At 53.4% G+C, this 14,212-nt stretch overlaps 1 protein-coding gene across 1 annotated transcript; it reads right to left on the bottom strand.

The window, feature by feature from the left end:
* LOC106502635 lies at positions 810-12,522 on the bottom strand. Its single transcript, XM_013967758.2, has 7 exons — positions 12,482-12,522; positions 8,703-8,742; positions 8,064-8,306; positions 2,528-2,586; positions 2,329-2,416; positions 1,934-2,134; positions 810-1,469 (listed from the first exon to the last, which is right to left on the bottom strand). The coding sequence occupies exons 1-7, from the start codon at positions 12,520-12,522 to the stop codon at positions 1,380-1,382; spliced, it is 762 nt and encodes a 253-aa protein (XP_013823212.2). The 3' UTR covers positions 810-1,379.

The raw sequence follows: 14,212 nt of genomic DNA, 5'->3' as shown, positions 1-14,212 counted from the left end.
TAAGTGGCAGAATAGATAACTTTGGAAGTCATCACCAGCTTGGGATGATACGTCCAGGCTTTTCCCACCCCTACCCAGTCCAGACACCCTCCTGTTCAGTTGTTCAGTAGCTATTAAACTTTGAGAACTTCTCAGCACGCGGAGCAGCAATGTGAGATCATGGATGATGGGAGATGAGGTCACGGGCTGACAAGGCCACATCTTGGGGAGCTTCAAGGCCAGTTTTGAGAGCATTGGCGGTACCAATGCTTTATTTGGGGGTATCAGGAATCCGGGGACAGGCTCAGACAAGGAAGCAACAGCATCAGATGGGCATGTGAGTGCCAGCTAATGAGATGAAGCTGGAGTGGGAGAACCAGTCGGGAGGCACAGTGGTGGCCTGGACCAGGGCAGGGCAGCTGTGGGGTGGTGAGAAGGATGAAGATGCCAGAGCTGTTAAGGAGATTGAGCCAGCAGGTTTTGGTGAGGGATTGGCCGTGGTGGGAGGGAACTGGAGGAAGTGAGCGTGATGGTGGAGTCACCTTCGGGGATATCAGCGCTGGCTAGGGGTTGGGGGAGAGATGATGAGAATGGTTTGGATCTGGTAAGCCTGAGAGCCTGGGGACCTTTAGAGGAGAAGTCCAGGAGGCAGTTGGAATCAGGTCTGGTGACATCCTAGGAGCTGGAAGGTTGTTGACAGGTGACTGAAAGTAACAAATAGATGAGGTCACTCAGATGGGGCCTTCGTCTTATCTCCGTTAGCCAAAAAGAAGGATGCTAAATTATAAAACGTAGCACTTACAGGTATTATAAAGATTTCATCGTCACCAAATGGATGAATTCTTAGAAACAGACATTTTCCTCCTGGTCTTCCTTTCTGGGGCTGCTGGTCGGATGGCACCGTGAGGCTGTCTGCCTACCTGCCTGTCTGCTGGGCGGTCCAGCTCCCAGTCCAGGTAAGAGATGGGAGGTCAGAGGCTCAGGGACAGAGGGGAACAAGAGGCTCCCCAAATCCAAGAGGGAACAGTCGGGGAGGTGGGAAGAAAACCAGGAGAGCCTCTCTCCATCAGGGCCAAGGAGACAGAATTCAAGAAAGAGAGTGTGATCAGAGGAGGCAAAGAGGTGAGGACTGAGGATGTGCCCCAGACGCGGCAGTGGGGCTTTCACGTGGGGGGTTGCAACCCCTCATTCAGCAACAAGGCCCCCCTCTAGGGGGTCCCCACCCAAGGGAGCTAGCCTGGCATGGGGAAACAGGAGTGCCCTTTGACCTCGAGGCTCCTCCAGACTGAGAAACAGGCTGTAGGTGGTGCCCCAGGGTGGGGTTTGACGGGAGGTGGCCTGGGAGGGAGCAACTGGCTGCAGTCCCTCCTCTGACCACGAGGGGGCAGCATGAGAACAGGTCATTCCTTGGCCCAGCCTTCTGCATTAAGCACTGTATTTCCCAGATCCTGCAGGGTGATCTGGAGCTCCCTGTGTCTCAGTTTCTTTTCCTGCAAAATGGGGCAGTTGGGCATTATTGGAATGTGAGCATGGATGCAGAATGACAAGCCACAAGCGTGCAAGTAGGCAGGAGCCTGGGCTTCCTGTCTCAATGCATGAGCCGGCCACTACGTCAGTGCTTAGCTGGGCCTCAAGGAGCTGACCTCAGGGGCCACGGCCAGTCAGGCCTGAATCACTAGGATGGTACCCACCCACCCTGCTCATCTGCCCACTAGCCACTGTCCCGCATGCGTCAGCCTTCTGTATCTGCTGCTGTTGGGGCGAGACTGAGGGTCTGGAGCCATGGCAGGTGCTCCATAGAGAGGAGAGACGCAGGTGCTGGGAGAGGCTCAGGTGGGAGGAGGGTTGTGAACTCCACGCTCTTCACACCGGAAGCACCTCCTAATCCTTATACCTAGACTCCACCCACCTGTGGGCAGCCTCCCAGCTGCACCTGCACACCTGCCTTGAGTACCTTGAAGCAGTTGAAGCCAACAGCTTGTCTGGGCCCTCCAGGATCTGGGGCCCCCTGGAGCCTGGGAGCACTGCTGGTCTTGCTAGTCACGGTGATGCTGGAGTTGTGTGTGTTTGAACATCCATGGCGTGTCGCTGGTCTGGTGTGCCACGTGCAGTGGGTTCTGGTGAGGGCTGGCAGGCTCCGTGCAGGCGAAACAGACTGTGTACACCAATGTGGGGGCAGGCATTAGGAGCACAGCCCCTTCAGGCTGAGGCAAGTGTAAACAGCGGGGCTACAGGAGTGCAGACACACACACACACACACACACACACACACACACACAGGCCTAGATCAGCGAACACGAAAGTGTGGACATCGGTAGGTCTGTATAGGCCTGGGGGAGGGAGCTTCACCTTTTTCTTGGAAGACATGATGCTGGAGGGTGTCTTGAGGGAGTCAAACATCTCCAGGTCCAGGGTGTCGTGGCACACACAGAAGATTCTGGAGAATGGGGAGATGCAAAGCATGAGCTACACCTGGCAGCCACCAGGCCAGGCGGGAGCTGAGCCCAGGCAGGTCAGGGGCTAAGGCTGAGCTGAGGGGTCTCCAGACCTGTGGGTGGGATCACGCAGCCATAGAGCTGAGCCCTCATCCTCTGGCAGGTCTGGCCTCTGCAGAGAGATGGGAGATATGAGAAGGGCCAGGCCATGCCCTGGGTAAGAGTTGTGAGGTCCCAGCCTCCCATGCAGGAAATGAACAGACCCAGGCTCAGTGCAGAGAGGGCAGGATCATTAGGGGCTACCTGAGTTCTCCATGGGAATGGGGGCTCCTTGGGACATGAGGGCAGCTGTGACTTGCAGGGAAGCTGGCCAGCCCTGCCCTGCTCACAGTCCTTGACCAGAGCCAAGATTGGCTGTGGCCTTGGCCTCTAAAGGTAAAAAGACTCCAGCCAGATCTTGACCATACAGAATTCTAGGAGGGAAGAAAAATCCAGGCAAGTCGTCAGAAGCCCCCAGCCCCCAGCCCCCAGTTCCAAGAAGGGGGCCAAGCCAACTGTGGCTGGGGTACTTAGAATGTACCCATTTGGGGCCTGGTGCTTTGTAGCCCATTTCTCACTTGATCCCATCAAACCTCATACCAGGCGAGCCTTGACACTCCCCTTTTGGAACATTAGAAATTGAGATAGAATTCACCTACCATGAAACTCAGCTTTTTAAAGTACACAATCCCATGCTTTTTAGTATATTTGCAGGGTTATATGAATTCTTTCTGGTTCCGTCTGGTTCCTGAACATTTTCTCTGCCCCATAAGAAACGCTGTACCCTTGAGAGTCACTCCCCACCCCCCAGCCCTGGGCAGTCACTCACCTAACTGTCTCTATGGATTTGCCTTTTCAGGACATCATGCTCCAAGGGAACCGTTCCCTGTGTGGCCTTCTGTGTCTGGCTTCTCTCAGTTTTCCAGGTTCTGTGCTTCTGTTTATGAAAGGGGAAACTGTGGCCCAGACAGACACAGTGACCATCCAGAGTAACTTGGCAACCAAGAGTCAGGCCCCTGTACAGTGCCCTTTTAAGGGCCTCAGCTTGGGGTTTGTGGTGCGGGGAGCTGCAGGTAATGGAAAATCTCACTCCCCATCTGATAGGCAGCATAATTCGGCGGTGCTGTTTTTTGCTGCCATGCATGAGGGAGAATGTGGAGTCAGCATTGCCTGATACTAACACTGGCAAGCGATGATAAAAACAATAACAGCTAACATCTTGAATGCTTCTTTCGTATATAGAGCTTTTTCTTTTCTTTTGGAGGCAGGGGGGTTGGTGCACTGCATGGCTCGTGGGATCTTAGTTCTCTGACCAGGAATTGAACCTGGGCCCCAGCAGTGAAGGCACCGAGTCCTAACCACTGAACCACCAGGGAATTCCTGAAAAGAGTGAAAGTGTTAGTCACTCAGTTGTGTCTGACTCTCTGCAACCCCATGGACTGTAGCCTGCCAGACTCCTCCATCCATGGGATTTTCCAGGCAAGAATACTGGAGTGGGTTGCCATTTCCTTCTCCAGGAGATCTTCCCGACCCAGGGATCGAACCCAGGTCTCCCACATTGCAGGCGGACGCTTTCCCGTCTGAGCCACCAGGGAAGCCTGGGGAATTCCTAGGGCTGCCCTAAAGACGCGATATGCAAGCGTCTTCTCGTGTAGTCTTCGTGGCAGTCCCGAGGCAAGCACTGTCATCGTCCCCGTTACACAGACGCGGAAACCACAGCACAGGGAGGTTACGTAATTCAAGGACACGCCGTGAGTTAGTGGCGGAGGTGGGCTCGGAGTCCACAGAGTCTGACTTCACAGCGCCTGCTCTTATTACCTGTACCGGTGAACTATCTCTTACAATCTTTTCGGAGAAAAGCAGTAAATACAGATTTTAATGTGAAATCTCAACATTTTGAAGGTTTCTAACTGTTAGTAACTAACCACAGCTGGTTTTCAATACTGTACAGCCTAGGAAGTTTGGTTTAACACAAAGGGAGGGGAGGGGGGGCACCTTTGCCACTCTGCCCCCCTCCTTCCTCCTGATGGCTCTGGCCGAGGCGGGGAGAGCCTGTCCCGCGCATCCTGGGTCCAGCCACCGGCCACGCTGAGGCGGGCTGCCCTGCACCTGGCGGTGTGATCCTGGCCCACGCCCTGCCCACGTGCCCTCAGCAACCTGGAGAGAGAAGGTTCTTCCTCACAGGATGAAGAGCGATTAACTCAGCGCAGAGTCATGACTCAGTAACTCTTAGCTGTCTCAGAATCAACTGGAGATACCGCAGGCCAGTGATAGCGTTTACTGAGAGCTCAGACATTCCAGCTATAGTGCAATGCACTTTCCACGCATTACCTGGTTCAGCCTGAAGTTTGCCTTGCTGGTTATGAGCCCAGGGCTGCAAGTCAAGCAGCCTTGCTCAAATCTGCCACTTCTTAGCTGTACGACCCGGGGTGGGGGGCTGTTACTCAGCCTCTGAATGCCTTTATTTCCTTTCTTGTAAGGTGGGGAGTTCCAGAAAAATTTCTATTTCTACTTTATTGACTATGCCAAAGCCTTTGAATGTGTGGATCACAATAAACTGTGGAAAATTCTGAAAGAGATGGGAATACCAGACCACCTAACCTGCCTCTTGAGAAATCTGTATGCAGGTCAGGAAGCAACAGTTAGAACTGGACATGGAACAACAGACTGGTTCCAAATAGGAAAAGGAGTACGTCAAGGCTGCATATTGTAATCCTGCTTATTTAACTTATATGCAGAGTACATCATGAGAAATGCTGGACTGGAGGAAACATAAGCTGGAATCAAGATTGCCGGGAGAAATATCAATAACCTCAGATATGCAGATGACACCACCCTTATGGTAGAAAGTGAAGAGGAACTAAAAAGCCTCTTGATGAAAGTGAAAGAGGAGAGTGAAAAAGTTGGCTTAAAGCTCAACATTCAGAAAACGAAGATCATGGCATCTGGTCCCATCACTTCATGGGAAATAGATGGGGAAACAGTGGAAACAGTGTCAGACTTTATTTTTTTGGGCTCCAAAATCACTGCAGATGGTGACTGCAACCATGAAATTAAAAGACGCTTACTCCTTGGAAGAAAAGTTATGGCCAACCTAGATAGCATATTCAAAAGCAGAGACATTACTTTGCCGACTAAGGTCCGGCTAGTCAAGGCTATGGTTTTTCCTGTGGTCATGTATGGATGTGAGAGTTGGACTGTGAAGAAGGCTCAGTGCCGAAGAATTGATGCTTTTGAATTGTGGTGTTGGAGAAGACTCTTGAGGGTCCCTTGGACTGCAAGGACATCCATCCAGTCCATTCTGAAGGAGATCAGCCCTGGGATTTCTTTGGAAGGAATGATGCTAAAGCTGAAACTCCAGTACTTTAGCCACCTCATGAGAAGAGCTGACTCATCGGAAAAGACTCTGATGCTGCGAGGGATTGGGGGCAGGAGGAGAAGGGGATGACCAAGGATGAGATGGCTGGATGGCATCATGGACTCGATGGACGTGAGTCTGAGTGAACTCCGGGAGATGGTGATGAACAGGGAGGCCTGGCATGCTGCAGTTCATGGGGTCGCAAAGAGTCGGACACGACTGAGTGACTGAACTGAACTGAAGGTGGGGAGAATAAAGCCCACCCTTAAGGCTACAGTGAGGATTCAATGAATTAAAACCTAAAACTCATAGTAACTGAACATATTTAGTGAGCACTAATGCAAGTTAGCTTTTCTCCTAGGCCACCGTTGATTCCCCTTTTATGTTTCGGGAAACAGAGGGCAAACGAAATGGAGAGATTTGTCCAGGGCAGACATTCTCAGCCAGGGGTACTTTTACTCTTGGGGGACGTTAGTTAATGTTTGGAGACATTCGTGGTTGTCACATCTCAGGAGGTGCTACAGGGATGCTGCTAAACACCCTGTTAAGCAGAAGACAGTCCCTCCGGTCTTACCCAGGAGGGTGTGACCTCTGTCCTTAACCAGGTCAGGACTCCACAGGGGAAGGGTAGGGAGTCCACCCTCCATTCCCTGACGGCAAGAAGGCTGAGGCTGAGAGGCTTTAGTCTGATTTCAGTTCAGTTCAGTCGCTCAGTCGTGTCTGACTCTTTGCAACCCCATAGACTGCAGCATGCCAGGCCTCCCTGTCCATCACCAACACCTGGAGTTTACTCAAACTCATGCCCATTGAGTCGGTGATGGCATCCAACCACCTCATCCTCTGTCGTCCCCTTCTCTTCCTACCTTCAATCTTTCCCAGCATCAGGGTCTTTTCAAGTGAGTTCTTCATATCAGGTAGCCAAAGTATTGGAGTTTCAGTTTCAACATCAGTCCTTCCAATGAATATTCAGGACTGATTTCCTTTCCTCTGATGTAGTAACCTCACTAAGAAGTGACACCATCGGGGTCTGGGCCCAAGCCTGGAAGCGGGCTGGTGCAAGGTGGCGGCCACGACTCCCCTGCTCTGCTGCCCCTCGGGGCGTCCCATCTGAGTCCTGGACAGGAGCAGGCTCCGAAACAAGAGGGTCATGCAGCCCAAGGTCTGGAACTGCAGGACTGGGTCCCAGGTTTGAGGCCTCCCGGCCCTGCTTTTGCCCACAGCCCCTGCCCCTCTGAGATGGCCAGCTGGCAGGCACCACGAAGAGGCAAGGTTCATGTGATGCATGGGGGGAGCCCCACCCTCAGTAACCCCACCCACTCCAGCCTGCACCTCTGACCCATCATTTGAAGGCTGATGCACCGCACATCAAGAGCGGTATTTTGCCCCCAGGGACTTCCCTGGTGGCTCAGAGGGCCTGCTTGCGGGAGACCTGGGTTCCATCCCTGGGTCGGGAAGATCCCCTGGAGAAGGAAATGGCAACCCAGGCAAGTATTCTTGCCTGGAGAATCCCATGGATGGAGGAGCCTGGTAGGCTACAGTCCACGGGGTCGCAGAGTCGGATATGACTGAACTACTTCACTTTCTTTCTTTCATTGGTACAAGACATCTGTAGGGGCTCCAGGGACAGCTCTGAAGAGGCTGGGACTGCTACTGGCCAAAGATCAGCTCTTGAGGTCCCTGGCTGGGCAGTTGCCGGAGAGAAGATGTCCTTGTCTCTCGGGGAGTCTGGCTAGGTACCCCAGGAGGCTGGCCTGAAGCCTCCATCCTGGGCTGGCTGGCAGGGGTGGGCGGCTGCAGACAGACCCCTGCAGGATCTGGTGGGCTCATCTGCCTGCCTGAGCTGCTTCCCTGTGCAGCCCGAGAAACAAGGAGCTGCTGGGAGGCAGCCCGAGAGACAAGGCAGAGGACTCAAGGTCATGTGGAAGGATGACCAGGGTTGGGGGAGCACAGAGCCTAGAATGACGCATTTGTTTGCTGAGGAAAGGCCATTGGAGCTGGGCTTTGAGGGCCAAAAAGTGGCAGGAAGGCCAATGGAAAAGCCGGAAAATGCCAAGACAAGAGTGAGAGGGGATAGCCTGTCTGGGGAGCCCGGCTCCTCCTGGTGGGAGCCCTCTGTGGCCGCGGAAGATGGGTAGCCTGGGAGGCAGGCACTGCAGAAGGTCCTCGGTTCAGAGACCTGGGGATTATCTGAAAGGGGGTGAGGACCCAGGGCAAGGGCAGGAAGAGGGGAACTGAGCTCAAGTCCATAGGACTTCATAACCCGACACTGCCAGTTCACATGGTGTCAGGCACATGGCGGCCGTGTAGGAAGCTGTCTCATCCAGGAGGGCGTGGCCTCTGTTCTTATCCAGGCCCGGCCTCCACAGCCCAGGGGTTGCGGGGTGGTCCACCCTCCGCCCAGCATCAGAGATGCCGCCGGGGCCGGGACGCCGGGAGTGGAACACATTGGACAAAGTGGCCATTTTCCAGTCCTTAGACTCGGGCAGTTTCTGTTTCTGGTGGAACAGGTGACAAAAAGCAAACATGGAAACACGAGAAACGGAGCCTGCGGCAGAAAAAAGGCAGAAACAGACACGCCGAGCAAGGGAGAGACGAGTGGACAGGACCGCTGCAAAGCAGGCAGAGACAGAGAAAACAGAGAGATGTGGGAGGGGCACCCGAGGAGGGGGCGGAGCTGCAAACGCGAGGGGAAGGGAAGCCCTGCAGAGAGAGGCAGGGGAGCACGGGCTGTGTCGCATCCCTGCCCCAGCGGAGCTGTGGACCACGCCTGGGATGCTGGCCCCAGGAGGTCAAGTCAAGACACTGCAGAGGGCCTTTGCTCATGAGTGGGGGTGACGGAGGCTGTCTTCTCCTGTCTGCAGTGCTGAGCCAGCCCAGTCCTCTCGCCACACCTTTTGCCCATCGGGGCTGTCTTTCCCCAGGACAGCCCCCCTGAGATTTGGAGACAGAGATAGCCATTGAGTTCCCCCAGCCTCTTCCCTTACGCATTTACTGAGCGTGTGTGCGCTAAGTGGCTTCAGCTGTGTTAGACCCTTTGCGACCCTATGGACGGTATCTCGCCAGGTTCTACTGTCCATGGGATTCTCCAGGCAAGAATGTTGGAGTGGGTTGCCATGCCCTTCTCCCAGGGGATCTTCCCTACCCAGGAATCGAACCCATGTGTTTTGTGTATCCTACATTGGCTGGCGGATCCTTTACCACTAACGCCACCTGGGAAGCCCCTTACTGAACTCTGACTGTGTTGTAGAGCTGGAGAAGGCTTGAGAGTCCCTTGGACAGCAAGGAGATCAAACCAGTCAATCCTAAAGGAAATCAATGCTTTGGAAGGACAGAGGCTGAAGCTGAAGCGCCAATACTTAGGCCACCTGATGTGAAGAGCCGACTCATTAGAAAAGACCCTGATGTTGGGAAAGATTGAAGGCAAAAGGAGAAGGATGAGATAGTTAGATAGCATCACCGACTCCATAGACATGAGTCTGAGCAAACTCTGGGAGACAGTGGAGGAGAGAAGAGCCTTGCGGCTATAGTCCATGGGGTGGAAAGAGTTAGATGTGACTTAGCGACTGAACAAGGACAACTGTTTGCCAACCACGGTGCCAGCATTGTCTCCCCAAACCTCTCAACCTCTCTGCCAGGAATGTGAGGCTCAGAGAGGTTAGGCTGATGGCCTGAGGTCACACGGGAAGTGTGCCCTGAGAGAAAATTCAGGTCTGTCTGTCTGATGATCCAAGGATTTTTTCCCCTACTGGCCTCTTCATCCTCCAACTGCGGGATTTTAATCGCCTCTGCCTCAGAATGTGCTTCAGTTTGTTTCTATATTTTTAGGAATTTTTTTCCCTCCCCTTCTGCCAGCTTTGGTTGGAAAGGGAGGGAGCTTGGAGGGGTCAGAAGTGGGTTCAGAAGGGTCTCCTCTGCTTCCCAAGTTTCATCTGGACCCTTCTCTTGAAGCCTGGCCTTTCCCCAGGCTCCCTCCCTGCAATCCCCTGGCCTCTTAAGAAGCTGGAGGAACCATTGCTAATCAGTTTCTGAGACAGCCTGGGGGATAAACGGAGGAGCCACGGGCACTGGATTGCTAACAGCTGGTTCCCTCCCCATGGGCAGTCCTGGCGCTGGTGCCTCACTCCCTTTCTCAATTCCAGTGTTTCCTTCTTCTGCCTGGTTCTCTCTGGTCACTTCAGGGTTTATCCTCGACTTGATGAAGCCACAGAGGTTGAGAAAGGCTCCCTGCCTGACATACCCGCTTCCTTCACTCACCTCCCCAGGGTGAGGCCCTCAAAATGCTCATCACACTTTCATCTCTGGGCCTTTGCACACCTTACTCCTTCTGCAGGGACAGCCCTCTGACTGGCAAACTCCTATGCAACTTCCAAGATCCAGCTTATGTGTCACCTCCTCTAGGAAGCCCTCCTAGGCCTAAGGCCTGGCCATGTGGGCAGCTGGTGCGGCCGCATGATCCCTGGGAAGAGCACTGGAAGCGGAGTCCAGGGGGTCTAGTCGTGGCTCTGATTCGTGGTGGGCGAGTACTAACCTGAGCTGCTTCTCTGACCTGCCTTTTGTCTGCTGGCCCTCCTCCGTCGCATCTCAGCTTCTCTGTTGCCTGCTGTGCAGACTTCTTGGACCCCTCCCCTCCTTCTACCCTCCTCCTCGCGCTAAGAATGACTCCCTCAGTGTCCCTGGACTCCTCCCAGGGCGGGGTCCCTGCCTACCTGGTGGCCACGACGTCCTCATGCCTTCATCGTGACGTGAACGAATGAATGATTCATGAGAACCAAGATGCTCGTCTGAAGAAGAGAAAGAGGAGGAATTCTGCCCTCCCGGGACAGCTGTGAGCTTTGGCTCAGTTCAAAGTTTGCTTTTCCCTGGCTCTCAGTACTCAGCTCTACTGTGATTGTAAATATTGATTGAGGGGACTCCACTTCCCCTGAGGCTGTTCTAATGGGATCCCAGCAGGCCCAGCACCTGAAGGCTGCCTTGGAGAAACCTGGGCGCTGGTGGGAGGGTGGAGGATGTTGGGGGGTGGTGGGCTGGCAGTGGTCCCCAACCCTTTTGGCACCGGGAACCGGTTTCAGGAAAGACAGTTTTTCCATGGATGGGTGGGGGAGGGATGGCTTTGGGATGATTCAAGTGCATTACATGTGTTGTGCACTTAATTTCTATTATTATTCCATCAGCTCCACCTCAGGTCATCAGGCATTAGATCCTGGAGGTTGGGGACCCCTGTGCTGAAGGATTGATAGAATCAGACTTGGGGTACAGGCCCAAGAGCCAGACTGATAACTCTCCCATCACGGCCCCAAACACCAGATGGAGCCCCAAGTCACAGTTGCCAATGAAGCAAGAACAGGGTGGAGGGGGCCATGCGGGGCCAGCAGAAGGGCAGGCCTGGGGGGGCCTGTACACGCTGGTAGAGCCGCCAGTGGCCCCCGCCTTGGGCATCACGCAGAGCCCCTCAGTCTCCCTCCCGTGTTGTCTTCCCAGCTAGCCTGTGAGCAGCAGAGCAGGCTTAAGGAAAGAGAACAGAGACTTTGGGGAGGCCTATTCAACCCCAGGCTGGAGAGAATCTTACACAGCCAGGAAGGAGGGGAGAGGGAGCCAGGGTTGGGGGGAAGCTGAGAGCGGAGGAGAGAAGCCCCTTCCCAACCGACTCCTACAGACAGAGGCGGCCTGGGGCGCATCCCAGTCAGCTCTGCATCACTTGGCCCAGTCTTGATGTCCACAGACCCAGCTGAGTTGGGTACCACCCTACAGGGCCCCCTTACCTGATGAGCCTTCTCTCTTTCTCCTGTGGAGGAGGGGGACTGAATCCAGAAGGGAAAAAGGGAGAGGGGCTTGGCTGGAGGATTCCAGCCCACACCAACCCCCAGAGATCACACTGCAGGTCTCCTGGTACACCTCTACCCACCCTTTGGGGCTGAGCTTCAAGGCTGCCACCTCCAGAAAGCCCACCCTGCCCATCCCTCCTCTTTCTCTCTTCCATCAAGTCAGAAGGCTGGGCCCTCATCTCCTCTTCTACCTAGATCTCGGGTTTCTTCCAGAAGGGGCGGCTTCCCCTGCAGAGGCCGTGAACCCGAGAGTCACATCAACAGGTGATGTTTTTGAGCACCTCCCACGGGCCCTGTGCCTTGAGAATAAGGGCACTCACTCTGTGTCTCTGGATCTACCCCTCTGGCCCTGGAAGTGGGCAATGAGGCCATCCCCGCTTTGCCAATAGGAAAACTAAGCCACTTACCCAACAGGTGTCTCAGAGCTAGGCACAGTAGCAGCAGGAATTTTACCCACCTCACCCTCCAAAAATAAGGCGTGAGCACTCAGGGCTGATAAATGACCTTATAACAAAGTTGCTTAAAATAATGGGAATTAACTGTTTTTCCTGGTCAGAGGACCGACTGAGCTCTGCTGGGATGTTCTTGTGCTCCATGCAGTGAAGCTGAGGACCCTCAGTGGCTGCATTCGGCTGGGAGCCCAGCTGGGGCTTCTCACCCTTGAGGGTCTCTCCACGCGGCCTCTCATCACTCTGCGGTCTTGCCTGAGCATCTTTAGAGCATGGCATTGGCATCCATCAGGGGCCATTCCAAGGAGACTAGTCCTAGCATGGAAGACCCTCTTGGACGTTTGCTCGCACCATCCTTCCTAACATTTCATTGGCCAAAGTAAGCCATATGTCCGTTACTTGATCTGTTCATTGGGGTCATCCGTGTGACTGTCCACCATGGTCGTGTCTACCTTTGTAGAAATGGCGCTGACTACAACTGTCGATCAGTTGTAGTTAGGTCCCGTCAGGTCAAGGCAAGCTGAGTTAGTCAAGTGAAGTGACTTCTGATCCCCTTGCTCTGAACCTAAGACCTAGCCAGAATTGGGACCTGTCCGATTAATGGAATCTGCAGATGAAACTGTCAAGGAGACACCCAGCTCCAACCTCTGTATGCAGCACCCATGTTACCCCTGGGAGCCTGGGCCTTTGATAAAAAGACCCCTCCTGTGGGACACCTGTTGCTAAATCAGTGGACGATGGAGTGGTACTTTTTCTTTCCTACCAGGAGTGTAACAGCAGGGGTTTCCCATCAATGCAGGGCTTTGCTGCTTGGAGAGGGCGGGTGAGAAGACTCTCCCCCTCCCTTTCCCCACCTCCCCATCTGTCCCTTCCTCTTTCTCTTTCCCCATTTCTGATTCAGAAATTTAGGCTAAATGACCTTAAAACCTTTAAGATGTTTATTCTTCCATCAGCATCCTTTTGGTACCAGGTTACGCTTTATTTATTGAATGCCTAGTAGGTAGCAATGGCAACCCACTCCAGTACTCTTGTCTGGAAAATCCCATGGACCTAGGAGTCTGGTAGGCTACAGTCCATGAGGTCACAGAGAGTCAGACGTGACTGAACGGCTTCACTTAGCAGGTACCTGGGCAATTCATCTGCTCTCACCCTCGAAGCTCCCTGAATTTCATAGACTGTCCTTTGAGGTTTGGTTCCTGGTCCCTCTCTGAGGTGCATGGTGGTTGTCATGAGACGGTTCACTAGACATCTCCGGTTTTCCTCCCTTAACACATGGGAAGGCTGCCTATCTTCCCTTACTCTGCTGTTATGCTTACTCTGGTCAAACTGGCATGAGCAGAGCTTTCATGCGCCGCTTCCAAGAGAGACTTTACAAGTCAGTGTGTAAGTCTCCACATTGCCTTTCTTCCCATCCACGGAGGTCAGAGAAGCACATGTTGAAATGGAGTTTCTGATAGACTGTGATCTGGTGTGAGTATAGGTCCAGAGCCCCTGCCCTGGATGTGTGATGAAGTGGGGAATAGACTTTTCTGTTAGGTCACGGAGATTTGGGGAATGTTTGTCACTGCAGCTTAACATAAAGCCTCTGCTGACTAATACACACACTCGGGTTAAACACAAGAGACCATAGGGCTGCTAGAATCACCTATCTAGTTCTCATAACCCACCTTTCAGGAAAACAGAAGCTCTTTCAAAATCCGTTTGATAAATTCCATGGAAGTCAATATGGGTCTTGGTGGCTAATTGGTTATGGAGGGGTATGGGAAATGAAGGAGCCGGGCTCCAAAAACAGAAGGCAATCCCCTCCCTTAATTCATCCCTGAACCAACCAGGAAAAAGGAATTCTTCCATCCCAGGCCACTGGGAATATTAGGGATTTATTTTTCCCCTCCCCCTCTTCCTCTCTCTCTCTCTTTCCTATCTTCCTCCTTCCCTCCCTTTCCTTCACTCCTTTTTTCCTTCTTTCCCCTTCCTCCCTTTCCTTCCTTTCTTCTTAAAGCACTGCTTTCCAAAGTTGTGTTAAGCTAGAACTGTCCCTACTGTGTTCTTCCCCTAATACAACTCCACTGAAACACTTCAGCAGGCCCCACTTTCTGACCTGAGGAGGCACCTCTCTTGATTGCATACCGA

The sequence above is a fragment of the Capra hircus genome, chromosome 11 (genome assembly GCF_001704415.2).
Source record: "Capra hircus breed San Clemente chromosome 11, ASM170441v1, whole genome shotgun sequence".
NCBI classification, from domain to species: domain Eukaryota; kingdom Metazoa; phylum Chordata; class Mammalia; order Artiodactyla; family Bovidae; genus Capra; species Capra hircus.
The sequence above is the reverse complement of the archived record's forward strand: the minus strand, read 5'-3'. Positions and strand labels throughout refer to the sequence as shown.

Bases quoted from the DNA above. Each gene is read 5' to 3' on its own strand.
- LOC106502635 (XM_013967758.2), bottom strand. From the start codon at position 12,522: ATGGTGGACAGTCACACGGATGACCCCAATGAACAGATCAA. The intron at 8,307-8,702 runs GTGTGGCGAGAG...CTGTTCCACCAG, and splicing joins ACAGCCCCGATGGGCAAAAG to AAACAGAAACTGCCCGAGTC. The intron at 2,587-8,063 runs GTCCTATGGACT...ATCTCTCTGCAG, and splicing joins TGGCAGTGTCGGGTTATGAA to AGGCCAGACCTGCCAGAGGA.